This window comes from Ornithodoros turicata, chromosome 4 (genome assembly GCF_037126465.1).
Source record: "Ornithodoros turicata isolate Travis chromosome 4, ASM3712646v1, whole genome shotgun sequence".
Taxonomy (NCBI): Eukaryota; Metazoa; Arthropoda; class Arachnida; order Ixodida; family Argasidae; genus Ornithodoros; species Ornithodoros turicata.
The window spans coordinates 27,700,461-27,716,527 of record NC_088204.1 but is presented as its reverse complement, the minus strand read 5'-3'; the positions used below and the strand labels follow the sequence as shown (position 1 = coordinate 27,716,527).

Here is a 16,067-nt window from a genome sequence, read left to right as displayed (position 1 = left end):
ACTCTGTTCGAACTTTCAGAAAAGAATTAGCAGGTGTTCTCTTGTAGCTCTTCGGAGCATTGATCGATGAATACGTATCGTTGTAAGATTTGTTTTGCTTTTATTACTTTATTATTTTATTACTGCTTTATACTAATAGATTATCGTCTTCACTGTCTTGTTTGTTTGATTGTATTGGCTGTGCTCTCGCCATGTCGGGGACTGTGTCCCTTTTGCGCGTGCACATTACCAAATAAACCTGAAACCTGAAACTGATGCGATTTTTTTGTCGAGATTCGGTAAGCAGATGTCATTTTTTGCCCCTTTGCTTCTATTTCGGGACAGTTTCTAATCTGCTGCTGCCAAGTGGAGCTGATGTCGCACTGCAAGGCTCAGTGCCCCAAGAAATTTCCAAAACCATGATGCATAGTGAAAGGGAGGATGGGAACCAAAGCAATGAAGATGCTGCGAACGTGAACGACAATGATGCACCTTGGTCACTCCCAAACCCCAGTGAACCCAAGAAGCCAAGGTGCACCCTATCATGCGAATATTCAATTGCTCGCAAGGCCAGCAAAGGCCTCTTTCGCGAAGAAGAGAAAAAAGGAAGGAGACAGACATAGTGGAAAGAGAGCTCTTCAACCATCTGCAAGCCAAAATGTGAGGACATGAGACCTGAGGCTACTCGGTAGAGCACACTCTGAATCGATGGGACGACAATTTAATAAGCGCCATTTCAAGGCTGCCGTAATGCAGCTGATAGCGAAATACGAAGAATTGAATTCTAAATTAAGTACGCACGAAAGAGCATATGTGTTTCTATTTTACGTTTGTTCAAACTTATTCAAGAATGAATAAAAAGTCCACTGAAACCAGCCGTAGAACATTCAGTGAAATGTTCCAGTGGTACACTAGGCCCTATACGCTACACGATCCTGCCACTCAATACGACCATCAGACGAAATCATATAATTCGCTAGGGCACCATGGCGAGCGTTCCGAAGAGACCTCGGTGTGCACAGTGGAGCGACGAGGAACGTATGGGACTATTGCAGGAGATAATGCAGAGGCGCGGTATTATTCGTGGGTTCAGCACCTGTGTCACGAAGCAGGTTAAAAAAGCAGCCTGGGAAGCTATTGCGCACGCAGTGAACGCGCGCAACCCGACAGTGCTGAGAACGGTCCCAGAGCTAAAAAAGCAATGGGACAACCTCCTCGCCAAACACCGCACCCTGTTTGCCGCATACAGGAGGGAATCTGCGCAGACAGGTATGTGACAAACGCTCCTTTACTACGTACATGTTGTTTATAACTGTGAAGAGTAAATGAACAATAAGCAGAAATGAAGGAAAGTTGCACATACAGAGAGCACACGGATGTAAAAAATTTTTACATTTCAAATTTTCACATGTTCAGGTCAGGAACCACTTGCACAATTCATCCGAGCAAAAAAATATGATTTGAAATGAAAATCTGTTTAATCAGGCACTACTTTGCGATTAGTCCACAGATGTCAGGTCACTCACATACAGCCCTCACATACAGCTTTCAGAGGAATATTTGTGTCACTTGCACTTTCAACACAGTGAAGGCGGATCCTATTTACAGGGCGAGGAGGTGACGTGCAGCCGCCGTCTCTCATCACCCAGGCAGTCATCGATACACTGGGGGATGACAACCCAGCCATCACTGGAGTCGAGGGCAGCATGGACAGCCGCGTGTAAGTACACTAACTTCAAGCATAGTAACTGAACAGCTGGAAATGCCTAGCAGTTCGAAAACATGTTTGCAAACAACAGAACATGTCGTACAACACGACACATGTTTATTAAAAGCATGTGATGTCACTCACCCTGTCCATTTTAATGCTTTACCTCACACAGTTCAAATGCAGCCGTGTTATATGAATGCAATACTGCAGTAACAAGAATAATTACTACACATTGGGACAAAAGTTCACGAAACACGATACGAGGGTGGTTCCATAAGTTTCCGGCCCGAGGTAGAAAATGCGCGCGAATTTGAAAATGCGATTAAGGACGCGTGGCGCCATCCGTTGGAGGACCGGAGCACCACCCTCAACCCTCTCCATGCTTTTGTCGGTTGGAGAGCGGCATTTCAAACAGCCAGGGTGCACTCTTCAGTTCAAATGGAAAAAATCGAGTACAGTGCTGTGATAAAATTCTTGACAAAAGAGGGACTTTCGCCTAAAGAAATTAAAGCGCACTGGACAACGTGTACAGGGAAGCCTCTCCGTCGTACACAACGGTAAAAGACTGGGCTAAGCAGTTTCGACTGGGGCAAGAGTCCATTGAAGATGATCCACGCGATGGTCGTCCAGTGGAAGTGGTGACACAAGACAATTTGTCTCTTCTCGAGCAGGAAGCGCTGAGCGACAGGCGTCTGAAGGTGAAGGAAATCTCAGAAAGGCTGGCGAGCTTTCCAAAACAACCGTTTTTCGCATCATCGGCCAGGGCCTTCACATGAGAAAGGTCAGTGCGAGATGGGTGCCACGACTTCTCTCGTCAGTTCAAAAGCAACAGCGCGTCGTCTGTGCCAAAGAGTTTTGGAGCTCTGTCAAGAGAACGACGAAGAAATATTGAAGTCAATTGTCACAGGGGATGAGACTATGGTGCTCTACTATGATCCCCTTTCGAAAAAGGAGTTGATGGAACGGCGCAAACCAGGGAAGCACCCCCAAGAAAAGCCAAGGTCATACAATCCACAAAGAAGATCATGGCAACAATATTTTGGGATTGTCACGGGATCCTCCTCATCGACTTCAAAGATAGGAGCACCACAGTGAATGCGACTTATTATGCTTCACTCCTGCACCGACTGCGAGACGCCATCAAGGAAAACAGGCGTGGCAGGTTGAGTCGAGGTGTCCGGTTGCTCCAGAACAATGCCCCTGTCCACACGGCTTCTGTTGCCAAGGCTGCACTGAAGAAGTGCGGCTTCGAAGAAATCCACCACCCACCCTACAGTCCAGCCTTGACACCGAGTGACTACTTCCTGTTCTCAAACTTGAAGAGGGATCTCAGGGGACGGAGATTTCAAAACGATAGTGAGGTGCAAGAGGCGTGCATTTTGCGTACAAAACTTCGGACTATTTTTTCAAGGGTATAAGAATTCTGGTTGAAAGGTGTCAAAAGTGCATCGAAGTTAAGGGTGACTATGTCGAAAAGTGATACACTTGTTTCGTCTCTATGACTATTAAAAGTTGGTCGGGCCGGAAACTTATGGAACCACCCTCGTAACTTGTGGAGTAGTGCCCACTACTGCAAAAAAAACGGCTACTGGGAACAACGTGAAAATGCTCAGTGATGCGTATGCCCTGGATAAACTGGAGAAGCACATACATGTATGCATTACATATAGAGCCTGAAGTTTTGGGGTTTAACCCGATTCTTCCCCGAACTTGCACCCCGAATTGAAGTTTGCCTCTTTAGGGTGAAACCCGATTTTTACCCGGCAAATTGCCCTCACTGAGATGTCTGTAGGAATACACACTAACTTGTTTGGCAGCAAATGCAGTTACATCACCATTTGTACCGAACTAGTTCAGTTAGTTTGAGTAACTGAGCCCGATTTCTCCCCGAATTTAGTGTACTCGAAGTTTTTCCACACAAATTTCCATGAATTTAGTGCCCACGTTTATTTACCCGATTTTTACTCCCCGAAATTAGAAAAAAATATTTCCCGAAAACTTCAGGCTCTAATTACATATACAGGAAAAGTTATTAACAAATTTGCAACCTGCAGAGAAGCAATACAAGTAAAAATGGACACTAGTAGTGTGTGGGAAGATAAATGCTTCATGCAGCGTCACACACGCATGCTCCAACGCTGTGCATTGTAAGATGAAAAACATGCATTTATACTTTTGTGTTGAAACAACGAACTAGTGAAGAAATGATGTACGTTTATCATAAAGGAAAACTATATATATATGCATATGCTTACTAGTACATTATGTAAGCGTCAAAATTAATTTGCTATTAACGAAGAGTTCTTTCACAAACAGTGCTGCTGTGATTGAAAATATAATGGCCAGCCTCCACCTAGCCACCCAGCCTATTTATGGACCCTCCACATCAGAGGATGACAGGCGACGCCCTGGTCCAGGATGTCGTTCCTTTCGACGTGTTGATCAGGGCGGCCAGGTCGTCGTGTCATGCCAGGTGCAGGGTGCAGGCAACTCCTCTTCTCCGGAGTTCACTGGCAGTGAGGAGGGGGACCAGCAACAGCCGGAACAGCAACAACAACAGCAGCAGCGGCGGAGACGGCGACGTCACGCAACAAGGGGTGGCACACCAGAAAGTGTTACAGAGACTTACGCTGGGCTCCTGCAAGCCGACACGGAGACAGCCAGGTGTGAGCAAGAACTAATTGAAATAAAGCGGAAGATCGCTTTAAAGGAACTCGAGTTCCAGGAACGTCGTCTGCAAAATGAAATCGTACGAAAAAAGGTCCTCTCCATGGAAGAGGAAATACAGAGGCTGCGACTAGCAAAGTTGCGCCTTCAGATTGAAAACCTCAAGACGCAACTTTAATTCATTCTGTGCCTCCTCTGTATCTTCTCTTCTCTGTTTTTAACTTTCTTTTCTTTTTACACTTGTATATATTGTATGTATTTCACAACGTTTATTCAGGGTGTCTACAAAGCTGCAGTCTTCCAGTCCCTGACCAAAGAAAAGGGAACTTGCTGCTTGCCGTAACGTTTTCATGCAGATCCCTCATAAAACATAAATTACTGAGTAATATTGAGGATGCCCTACTTTTCTACTTCTGAGGTTGTCGTATTGTCGAAGTGCCACTCGGGTTACACTGTGGCGGTGTGGCTGCTCAGCCAGGTGGCCTCGAAATTTGCTGCACTTGTGTGCTATTTTCCCTGACTTCAGCTGCTTTGTAGCAAATTCACTCGCCATCCCTTGATTTTTCCATCTAGCATCCAATTTCCGTTGTAATCACCAGCTTTTCCAAGTTTTTAGACACCCTGTAGTTCTATATTATACATACTTGCTTAAATGTTGTGACGAACCCCATGTAATTAGTGGTGAATAATTTGTATATAATGTATATATTTGCATATAAATATTGTTCTGATGGTGCTCATGTGTTGAGTAGTCAACTCATTCATGTAAACTGCTGCCGCACGATTGCATTCCTGTAAAGGAATCCATGTTGCTGCCCCTCGTAACGAGGCACCATTACAGGGTCGTCGTCGTCGGAATCGCTGGGGGACTCCCTCACTTCGCTGCCGGACTGCTTGGCGATGTTAATCAAGACGCAGTTCCGAGTGAAGGCAGTGAAACCGCCGCTTCAGCTGGCCAATCGTCCTGCCGTACATATCAACCATGTTGTCCAATGAAATGTTACAAAAGTTACAGGGTCAGTGAGCTTACCGTTCAACGACAGCACCCGTTGTCGAATACGAAGTGTTGTAGTTCGCTTGCGGCCTGTCTCGTGGCTGGAGGAACGGAGTCATGAGCCAGCGTTTGCATGGGTAACCACTGTCCCCCAGGAGAAGTCCAGTGTGGACCCCACGTTCAAACTCCCTGCCTATGGTGCTTTCACGCAGAACCCGGGAGTCATGGGTGCTTCCTGGCCAGTTGACTACCGCATCCAAGATCCTACAGTCAGCCGCTACGATCAGTTGAACATTGATGGAATGGTAGTTCTTGCGCTTGACGTAGGATCCCTCGTGTTCCGACGGTGCCTGGATGCGGACGTGCGTGCCGTCTACAGCTCCCACGACCCCAGGAAATCCAGCCAACTCGTAAAAGTCCTGCTGCGCTGCTGTTACTTCCTCAGCCGTTGGCCATCTGAATCAATATTGTAGATCGCAACAGAAAGTAAGGGTCACAGAAGAGCATAGACTCACCGGATGAAGCTGTTCACGCGCCTGCAAAGTGCAGCGACGACCCTGTGCAGAACGCGGCACGCCGTCGACTCATGCACACTCACTACGTCACCTGCCGTGATTAGAAAGTTCCCGGTTGCGAGATACTGCAGCGTGAGGAGCACCTGTAGCGACGACGGAAGCGACTGACTTCGACGGGTCGAGGGCTCGATGTCGTGAGCGACGAGAGAGGTGATTAAGAATATCTCTTCTCGCGTAAATCGAAACCGTCTTTGCAGTTCACCGTCGTCCAAGTACTCCAGCGGGTTCTCTCGATCCCGGTACACTCTCTGTCGTGACAGGGACAATGCGAGATACAGTTGGTGCCGACGACGAATCCCCGCTGCTCGGTTCATGGCGGCCGACATGTTAGTCCTAAGTTTTAGTGCGGTAGTTTAGGGTGCTTCTAGGACCCTTGGCCAGCGTCCTAATCTGCGCGGAGCTAGCGCCACCACTTTAGTGTTGTAAAAGTTTTGTGCAAGCCACTTACGGCTCCGGCACTACACTAAGTAAGGAACTCGTTAAGTATTACACTAAGTTTGTTTCGTGCAAGCGGGCCCTGGTGTTGTCCGGTTTCTTTTATTTTATGTTTATTTTTTAGCGGCCATTAGTGGATTCTTTTGGATTTTAGCGGAACTTTATTGGACTTGGTTAGATTCTTCATATTTTTGTCTGGAATTCGCTGTTTATTTTCCTATGTTGGTATATATTTTGGGATCCCTTTGGATCTTAGTAGATCTCGTTGGATTCTTGCTGTTTTTTTTCTGCGTTTTATAGTCACTCCACCTTTGCATGCAGGCGTCCGTAGATTCATTTGGATTCCGTTGGATTCTTGCGGATTTTTCCCGATCTTTGTTCTTTTTTTTTTTCAACAGGCTTCAGTGGATTCTCTTGGATTGGCTCTCTTGGCACGGCGTACGTTCTCGCTATGCTCAAAAATTGCAAGACAAAACATGCGGGAGATTGGAACTTAGAAAGACTTTCGTACAACAACCAGTGGAGTGTAGCCGCCAAGAACCAACTGCTACCCGTTGCGCGTCCGGAAAGTTTGAAGTTTCAACGGTTGAAAGTGAACAGGTTCGAACTGGTTGGATGGATGGATGATAGATGGTGATTGGGTAGACGGGCAGACGTCATTGACATTGCTTTAGCTCGTGCTTATTGAGTACTTATTTTTTTTGTAATATTCTTTAATTTCCGTGGCCGTTCATTATAATTGGGTGGCGGAGGTTAAATGTTAAATAACACATATGCCAATCCAGCGGAACTAACATCAACATCATCATCATTATGCCATCGCCATCGTCGTTGCAGCGACGAGTGTCGTATTTTGGTGCTGTGTGTGTTGAAAATCGTTGTTCTTTTTGCAAACAATTTATCAGTGGCTTTGCTACTGAGCTGCAGATGTGCCTAATATGTACCGTATTGCCTGTTCAGCGGCTTCAAAGAGATACCATGGGCAGTTTCAAGATTTTTTGAAGGGTCCTGAAATCCCTGAGTCACGTCAGATTCCATTTTACTGCTGCAACTGTGTAGCTTGTGGGAAAATGTTATGTGCGGAGGAAACAAACACCTGCCATCTGCTGCCCACAGTACGTGCAAAGTGCTTCTGTGTTTATGGAGCATTGGTTTATAGTACTGCGCTGAACGATTTGTCGGCGTCAGAGTCTTTTTTATTGACATTTAAGTGATTCGATAATTTAGTTGCTGATTTCTTTAAGTTGGTGTAGCGTAGTATTCTGCAGGGGAGTTACTGACGTACAAGATTTACATTTACCAGCAACGGTTACGCCATCAGGAACGCTAGTTCAAGAAACATTGCCCCGAACAAATGCGGGCTTTCGTTAAGAAAAAAAGATATATATTCAGTAAAATAAAATATTACTTCACAGCACTTAGATTCTGGTAATGTCTTCTAGTTGTGGATGCTATATATATGTATGCCAGTGAGCCAAAAAAACTCTGATCATCATATGTATGGACATTGTTTAAATTATCTACGTACCTCAGTCAGATTACGTCGCTTATGCGCCAGGAAAACCTGAATCATCATCATCATCATCACCTCAGTCAGACTGCCTTCATCTGACTGATCTTTTGTTACAATATATGGGCATACAACTCACATAGCATGAAAGACTACATACTATCCATTTGGTCATAATATAATTGGACAAAGTTAATGTGGTACATTCCTGCATAGTTTCTGAAAGTTGTTACCGAGTCCAGTTTTATTACCTCAGTATGATCATTTGCAAACAGATTGTACTTGCTGCTTCACACATGTGTGATGGAAAGTAACAGAATAAGGAATTTCCTTCATGTATGAGGATCATCTAACAAAAGTTCCTCTGCTGTGAACAAAATAATAAATCTATAGCATAACATTGAAAAATATTATGTACAGATTAGAGCTCAACGTTACTGCCTAATATAGTCACTTTATTTAGCTGAACATTTTTGGCACTGTGATATCAAGTATTCAATACTGCATTGTCTGTGCAGTGCTATGTCCTGTTTACAAAGTGAGGCATTTCACCTGATCAATTTGTGTTTCATGATCACTTGCGAATTGGTGACCGCCGAGGGGCACTTTGAGAGGAAGATGAAACAGCAAATTGGGCAAATTTTCATTGAAGTAGGAATCATCACCTTGAGCATGAGGAGAACGAAGCATACAGGAAGCTCACGAAAAGGAAACTCACGTTTGTGTGTCTCCTGTATACTTCATTCATTCTCCTCATGCTCAAGGTGATGCTTCCTACTTCAATGTTGTACCAGCTCGCTTGTGTACTTTTTCTCTCTTTGGCAAATTTCCAGATGAATTTCTCGAACAAATCCCGAGTCTTTCAAGACGAGTGCAGACAGCGTTGACGTGGTACGCTACACCCTTCCAAGACCTGTGCGTTTTTGTTTCATTGTAGTTTGAAGCTTACCCAGGATCTCGCAGTACATCTGCATTTACTGTGATTGTGCGTGTGAGATAATCTACAAGTTGCACACAACGATAGTCTTAAAACACTGTCGGCATAGCCTTTCCAGATGAAAACGCGAGTTTGACCTCCTTCAGAATGCTTTCACCGGGCACCCACCATGACTTCAGTAGTAGTGTATCAGCTCAAGTATCCGGCAAGTCACATCTTCGTCTGGACGCCATTAATTAGCAATTAGAGCAATTTGGGACCCCCCACAGTAATTAGGATCATTCAGGGAGTCATTACACTAATTGGGGATCATCTAAGACACGTCCAGACGAAGATGTGAGTTGCCGGCTACTTGAGCTGATAAAAAATAAAAAAATAGGTAGAAAATAAAATGAAAAGATAGAAATAGAGTGGAGAGAAACAATTTATTCGAAAATCAACGATGCCGCGGCGAAGAAACGGCTCCGGGGTGACCAGTGCTTGTTGACGTCGGGTAGTTGCAGAGATCGACGACAGGTGGCCACTTAGTTGCAAGGCATCACACCAGATGGCGCCACCATCATAGCTCTAGAGGAGAGAGAGACAGAGAACAAGATACTAGCGGCAGGTAAAAATGACAGCACTGCTAAACAAGTCTAGGCATGCGAGAGAAAAGGTCTAACCGCTACTGCTAAACAGAAAACAGTACACATCGGGGAAAAAGGCTTACGGGGGGACGATCGCTTAGGCCTAACCTCAACACTACGCAGCTAACACAAGGCGGGAACCACACATCGCTAAACATGCGAGAAAAGGCTTAACACGAGCGCGGTCACCGCTAAACACGGCAAACATACGAGGAAAGAGGCTTACGGGGGGCGATCGCTTAGGCCTAACCCCAACACTACGCAGCTAACACAAGGCGGGAACCACACATCGCTAAACATGCGTCAACAGGCTTGGACACCGCAAAACAAGTCTAAACATGCGAGAAAAGGCTTAACACGAGCGCGGTCACCGCTAAACACGGCAAACATACGAGAAAAGGAGCGCGTCAAATCACTCACCTTTTCCCCCGCGGCAACTTCCAGGCAGAAACTGAGCGAGCGCGGAGAACATACGTCTGCTCTCTACGAGAGGCAGCCAGCAACTGAGCGAGCGCGCGGAGCGCACGTCCGTCTTCCGCGACGGTCCGAGAGAAACTGAGAGAGGCGACGCGCGGGCGCCCTCTGCTCCACCCGTCCGCGCATGCGCGCGCGCGCGCTCCTAGCGCCCCCTGCGCCGGCCGCGGGTGTTTTCGGTTTCGGCTCTCTGCTGCTGCGCGCGCGCTCCTAGCGGCGACGGGTGGCTTTTCAATTTCGCTTTCATTCTCCGTTCGTTGCGCGCGCGCGTTTATCTCTATAAAGGCAGCGCGCACCGCGCTCGCGTCATCATTCTGACCGATACGTGAAAAACGCCATGTGTGGTTTATTCTCCTGCGCTTCTCGTCGTCGCAAGGAAAAGACAAAAAACGAAGAACTTCGCGAATTTATTCGCGGCATCGTGGAGGAAGCCTTTCAAGTCCACCGCCTGGAATGGTTGCAAGCGCGTCAAGAAATGTGTCAGGACAAGATGAAGACGCTCGACCGCATCTTAGCGGCGGACAGACTGGCGAAAAAGAAGTCCAACTTTAGCCTGGACAATCTGTATTGGGAACGCAGTTCCGATGTAGAGGACGACGACGAGGATGTGTAAATAAAAGCGATACATTTCTCTTCGAGTCTCAGTCTCTTCTTTTTCTTCGTGCAACGTGTACGCACGCAACATGTCTTCCCCTGAACCTTTTCGTTTCCGTCATCCCTTTCGCTGTATCTTAAGCGGTCCCTCCATGTGCGGCAAATCTACTTTCGTTGCTAACGTGTTGAGGAACCTGAACGACGTGGTAGACAAGCCTCCGTCACAAATATTCTACGTGCAGAAATATGCTTCGCCGAGCATGCAGGACGAATTCGGGGACTCCGTAAAATTTACCAAGGAGCTACCGCGAGAGTGGGACACGTCGCGCGCTACGCTGATCGTCGTCGACGATCACATGACCGACGCCGGTTCCTTGAAGGAGGTGACCGATCTTTTCATTCGGGGTTCTCACCACGCCAACGCGTCGATCTTCTTACTCGTTCAAAACATCTTTTTCGACAGTAGCCATTTTAGAACAATATCCTACAACGCCAGTTACGTCGTCCTGTGGCGCACCGTGCGCAGCGTGCACCAGATGGAACATTTCGGCCAACAGCTATTTGGCAGAAAAAGATTGGAGTATTTTCTGGACGCATATAAACAAGCGATGTCGTCGCCCCACGCATATTTACTCGTGGATCTTCACAACTATACGCACGAGGATCACAGGTTGCGTAGCAATATCTTTCCGGGAGAACGTCAATATATCTACGCTCCGAAATGAATCTCCGCCCTCACCTCACTTTACTCAAAGTACTCTCCACTCTACCCCCTCCACGCCGCCGCGACGTCTTGAAACGTTCGTCCTCGTCCGACATGAAACACCTCTCCGAAATTTGTCTCAATGTATTGAACGGAAAGGTGGCTCTAGCTCCAGATACGTTCGCGCGTTTGAAGAAGCACAAACGCTTTTTACGACGCCTCGCCTACAAAAAGATTCACAAGAATCCGCAACGTTTGAAGCGCTATCTGTCTCAGCAGCGAGGACAGGGCGTTCTTTCGTCGGTGGTTCCTCTCCTGCTTTCCGCCGTGTTGAACCTTTTCGCCAATGGCCAAGAGAATTGAAGTGACCACCTCCTCCATCGGAAACATTCTTTCCTCGAAGGAGAGTGACGACGTCAAAGTGAAACTCATACTGCAAGCACTGTATCGTATACTCAAGCAGTACGGATTTGACCCCTACGACAATAAAAACAAGGCGTCCGACGCTACAAATGACTTTGACTATTCGCTCCTCTCTCCAGAGGTGGACGAAGAGGAAGCGGAAAGGGTCGTCTCGGAATTAAAGAAGGTTCTTTCCTGGGATCGCGAGGGTTGTGTCTCCGTGTCGGGCAAGCCCATCAGACACTCCTCCGTTTACGAACTCGTCAATTATTTGTTGCAACGTAAAACGGGAAAGAAACCTTCCTGGTTCCCCAAAGTCTCGAAACTATTGCGTCTGGTTTCTCTACCCAAATCTCGCGAGCCTCAACAACAGCAGCAGCAGCAGCAGCAGCAGGCCTCCATTGCGTGGACGACTTATGGAGGGATATGAGAAACCAGAGGGTGGTTTGGGGGGTGTGGAACGCTATAGAAAAGCGCATCACTTGAGCAAAAAGAAGGCTCTCGCCATTCTCAGAAAGCTGGATGCCTACACGCTCCACCATCCGGTCAGAAGAAAGTTTAATAGGAGACGCATCATCGCACTCAAGATCAACGACGTGTGGCAAATGGATCTCGCCGATTTTTCAAAATACAAGAGATTCAACGGTGGCTACCGCTACATTCTCGTGGCAATCGATTCCCTCTCCCGCTTTCTGCGCACCCTCCCGCTAAAGACGAAGCGCCCCGCCGAAATGAAAAGGGCCATGATAAGACTTTTTCGGGGAGGTAACGTACCTACACGCATCTTTTGCGACAGAGGCGGGGAATTCTACAACAAGACCGTCAAGGAGTATCTCTCACGAAAGAAGGTACAGATGTATTCAACCTTCTCTCCAGTAATCAAAGCGTCGCAGGCAGAGCGCGTCATACGGACTTTACGCGACAGAATATTCCGTTATTTTAGAGTAACGGGAAAATACCACTTCGTTTCCGCGCTTCCCAAGATCGTGCGCGACTACAACACCACCAAACACAGGACTTTGGGCATCAGCCCGTCCGAAGTCACGCCCGAAAACGAATTGGAGCTGTTCAATAAGATAAATGGGAAGCCCGTCGTACCCTCCGTGAAAAAGAAGCTCAAACTGGGGGATAAAGTGAGGGTCCTACTTCACAGAAAAGGTTTTCATAAGAGCTCGGAAGGGAGTTGGTCGCCTCAGATTTTCACCGTCTCCCGCCTGAGAGACACCTCTCCTCCCGTCGTACACCTGGAAGATTACCGGGGTAAGGAAGTGGACGGATCTTTCTACCCGGAGGAGGTACTCGTCGTAACCCGAGACGCCAATCAGCCGTGGCCAGTAACGAAAGTGCTGAGGAAGAAGCAGGTGAACGGTCAGAGCTTCTCCTTGGTTCGCTGGTTCGGTTACGACAAAGAACACGACAGTTGGGTTCCGAGCAGCGACGTGGTCAAGATTGGGAAATGATGTCAGACATCTACGTCCACCTGCTCTCGAACGCCAGCATGGATAAGTTTCCCTCGAATAAACTCAACGCCTTCACGGTAGCTTTCGATAGTCCGCTTCAGCTCTCGAATCGGTATAAAGTCGGTCTGATGGATCTCAGCATAAGTAACGATTTTTTAAATATCGGCTACGAAAGGCAAGATGCGAAAATCGAGGTTTCTTTCGAGGACACGGTGGAAGCCGGCAGAACTTTTCGTGTCACCTCGGATCTCGAGAGGGATTTGGGAAAAGCCCTTTCGGAATTCGACGTTTCTTTCGCGTACAATAAATCGCGATACGACTTCGTCTTACCCGTGGACGTGAAAGCCGTGGAATTGGACCCTCGGCTCGCGCAAGCGCTCGACGCCTCGCTAGCGTCCCGCGAAGCAGGTCGTGCGGTGAAACCCCCCAAATTGAGCGAACGCGAAGCCACCTCCATCGTATTGGATCACGCCGCAGCCGCCGTCGCTTTCGGCGACGTCACTCTGAATTCGGAAACCACGTCCCTACGGAACACACTCAACAAGTATTTCCAGACGCACAAGCTGGACGCCTCGCTAGAATTCGCGGATAACGTGTACTCTCTGAAAACACCGAAAGGGTTGCACGTACCGGAACCCTTTGTCAAGCTGCTACATCTCACACCCGTCGAGGGACACGAAGAAACGCTACGCGTCTCTCTCCCCGTAGCGCGTCAATTTTCTTTCACGATCAAGACGAAAATTCCTCGATCTTTGCAAGTACATGTGCCTCCCGGCTATTATGCGACGCCGCAAGCACTTCTAAATGCGATTAATCAGCGCGTAGGCGAACGCGCGCGCTTCAGCTTCGACGGAACCGAACAGAAATGTAAAATTCGGCTTTCCGAGGGCACCTCCACCCTAAGACTTTCCGAGTACCTGGCCGTGCTTTTGGGCTTCGAATCGCGTACCGTGTTCACGGGGGATGAGGATGCTACGAGCTCCGTCGAGGTACTCCTGGAACCCCCGTTTCACAACATAATCGTGTACACGGATATCGTGGAACCCACGTACGTGGGGAGCGGGAAAAAACCGATATTAAAAATACTACCCTTTTATTACGAGAAAGACAAGCACGTCGTCACCTACACGTTAGATAACATCCAGTATTTTAACCTGTCTCAATTCGAAATTCCTTCAGTGACGATCGTTCTCGCGGACGAAACGGGAAGACGTTTGCCGTTGCGGTCCAAAGGCAGAACCAATCTAACGTTGCATTTCAAATATGTGCCGTAATTCCCCCAAAATAATTCCTGTGTACACGGGACCCCTTTTCCAACGAGGGGGCGGTGTGTTGAGCAACATATCCAAGTTTATCGTTCCCATCTGGCAGCAAATAAAACCGATCGCCAAGAGAACGTTGAAGCGCTTGGCGCGGAATTTGGCCGATGGCGAAGGAATATCGCGCGCAGTAAAAAAGACGGCCATAGCAACGGGGAGAGACGTGCTGGATTCCATGGAGGGCTCTGGAAACAACAATGGGAAGAAACGCCGCAAACGACAACAAAAGGCGCCGACACACGACGCACCTGCAGATATCTTTGGTACGCCGTGAAGGTCACACATCCGCTGCGCGCGCTCCGTCATGACGTCAACGAAAGGAAAAATACAGACGCCGATCTGTCTAACGAGTGACGTGATGATATTCGAACCCCCTTCCATTCAATACGGCGTGGAAGATACTTCGTACCAACTTTTTTATCCGGTCAACGGAGTAAATAATTCCGTGATCGAGTTTTGTATTCAAAATTTGCAAAGGGCACACTTGGATCTCTACGGCAGTTTCGTGTCTTTGACCGTGCGCATTGTTCGCGACGACGGGGAAGAAATGGACGAGAAAGATGTCGTTTTCCCAATAAACCACCTGTTGAGCGGCATGTTTAAGACGGTCACCGTTTATGCGAACAACAAGCTCGTCAGTTCCAACGAGTTGTACGCCTACAGGAGTATTTTGGACGTCGTGCTTCATTCCACGCCCGCGGCTCAAGAAACAGTGCACGCGGCTGGACTTTATGTCGAGGACGACGAACATTTAAAGGACGATTACGACGTCTCGTCTCGCGGTCCGAAACAACGTTACGAAGCGACGAAGGGTGGAAAATACTTTAACCTGGTCGGTCAGATCAATACCGACCTGTTTCAACAGCCGCGCCTGATGGTACCTGCAGTCGAAATTCGCGTCGTTTTCCTGTTAAACAACGACGAATTTAAACTCGTATCGGTCCCCAAAGACAAGAAAACGTACAATTACGAGGTGGACATTAAAGAAATGACGTTACACTTGAAAAAGGTGACGCTGGCACCTTCCCTATTTTTGGAATACGAGCGGCGGCTTCAGACCACGCCGGCCATCTACGTGTTACGCGGATTGGAAACCAAGGTGCGGAGCTTGAGTGCCGGGAGCTTGGACGCTCACTTTGAAAACGTTTACCCCGAAAGGGTACCTTCCAAATTATGCGTCGCCCTGCTCGCCACGTCCGACTTTCTCGGCGACATCCAATCGAACCCCTACAAATTCCGTCATTACGACCTGTCTCATTCGATGCTCTCCGTGGACGGACAGCAAGTGCGAGCCGAGTACGACTTTCAGAACGACCTCGTCAAAATTCCCTACTTTAACTTCTTGCAAGAACTGGGAGAGAAACATTTCAAGTATAGCTACGAGCGATTTAAAACGAACGGGTTCCTTCTCTACTTCAACTTGGACGTGGACAAGTGTTCTTCTCCTTCGCATTTGAACGAGTGGCGAAAAGGAAACGTTCGCCTGCAATTACGCTTCGCTAAAGCCCTTCCACACGCGGTTACCGTCCTCTTGATTTCCGAGTGTCCCAAGCTCATGTACGTCGACAAGGACCGTACGGTCACCTTCCCATAAAAAAAAAAAAAAAAAAAGATGTACGAGAGCGACATCTTGGAACTCGTGTCCCTGAACCCCCTCGCTTCCTCCATGCTGAGAGGCATT

At 47.7% G+C, this 16,067-nt stretch overlaps 1 protein-coding gene and 1 long non-coding RNA gene across 2 annotated transcripts; both read right to left on the bottom strand.

Moving 5' to 3' along the window:
* Nucleotides 1-5,383: 5,383 nt before the first annotated feature.
* LOC135392234 (putative nuclease HARBI1) lies at nt 5,384-6,252 on the bottom strand. The gene is made up of 2 exons (XM_064622955.1): nt 5,867-6,252; nt 5,384-5,807 (listed from the first exon to the last, which is right to left on the bottom strand). The coding sequence occupies exons 1-2, from the start codon at nt 6,250-6,252 to the stop codon at nt 5,384-5,386; spliced, it is 810 nt and encodes a 269-aa protein (XP_064479025.1).
* Nucleotides 6,253-9,214: 2,962 nt separating this feature from the next.
* On the bottom strand, nt 9,215-9,970 carry LOC135392871 (uncharacterized). Its single transcript, XR_010422270.1, has 2 exons — nt 9,855-9,970; nt 9,215-9,375 (listed from the first exon to the last, which is right to left on the bottom strand). It is a non-coding gene; the product is annotated as an uncharacterized LOC135392871 (long non-coding RNA).
* Nucleotides 9,971-16,067: the final 6,097 nt, after the last annotated feature.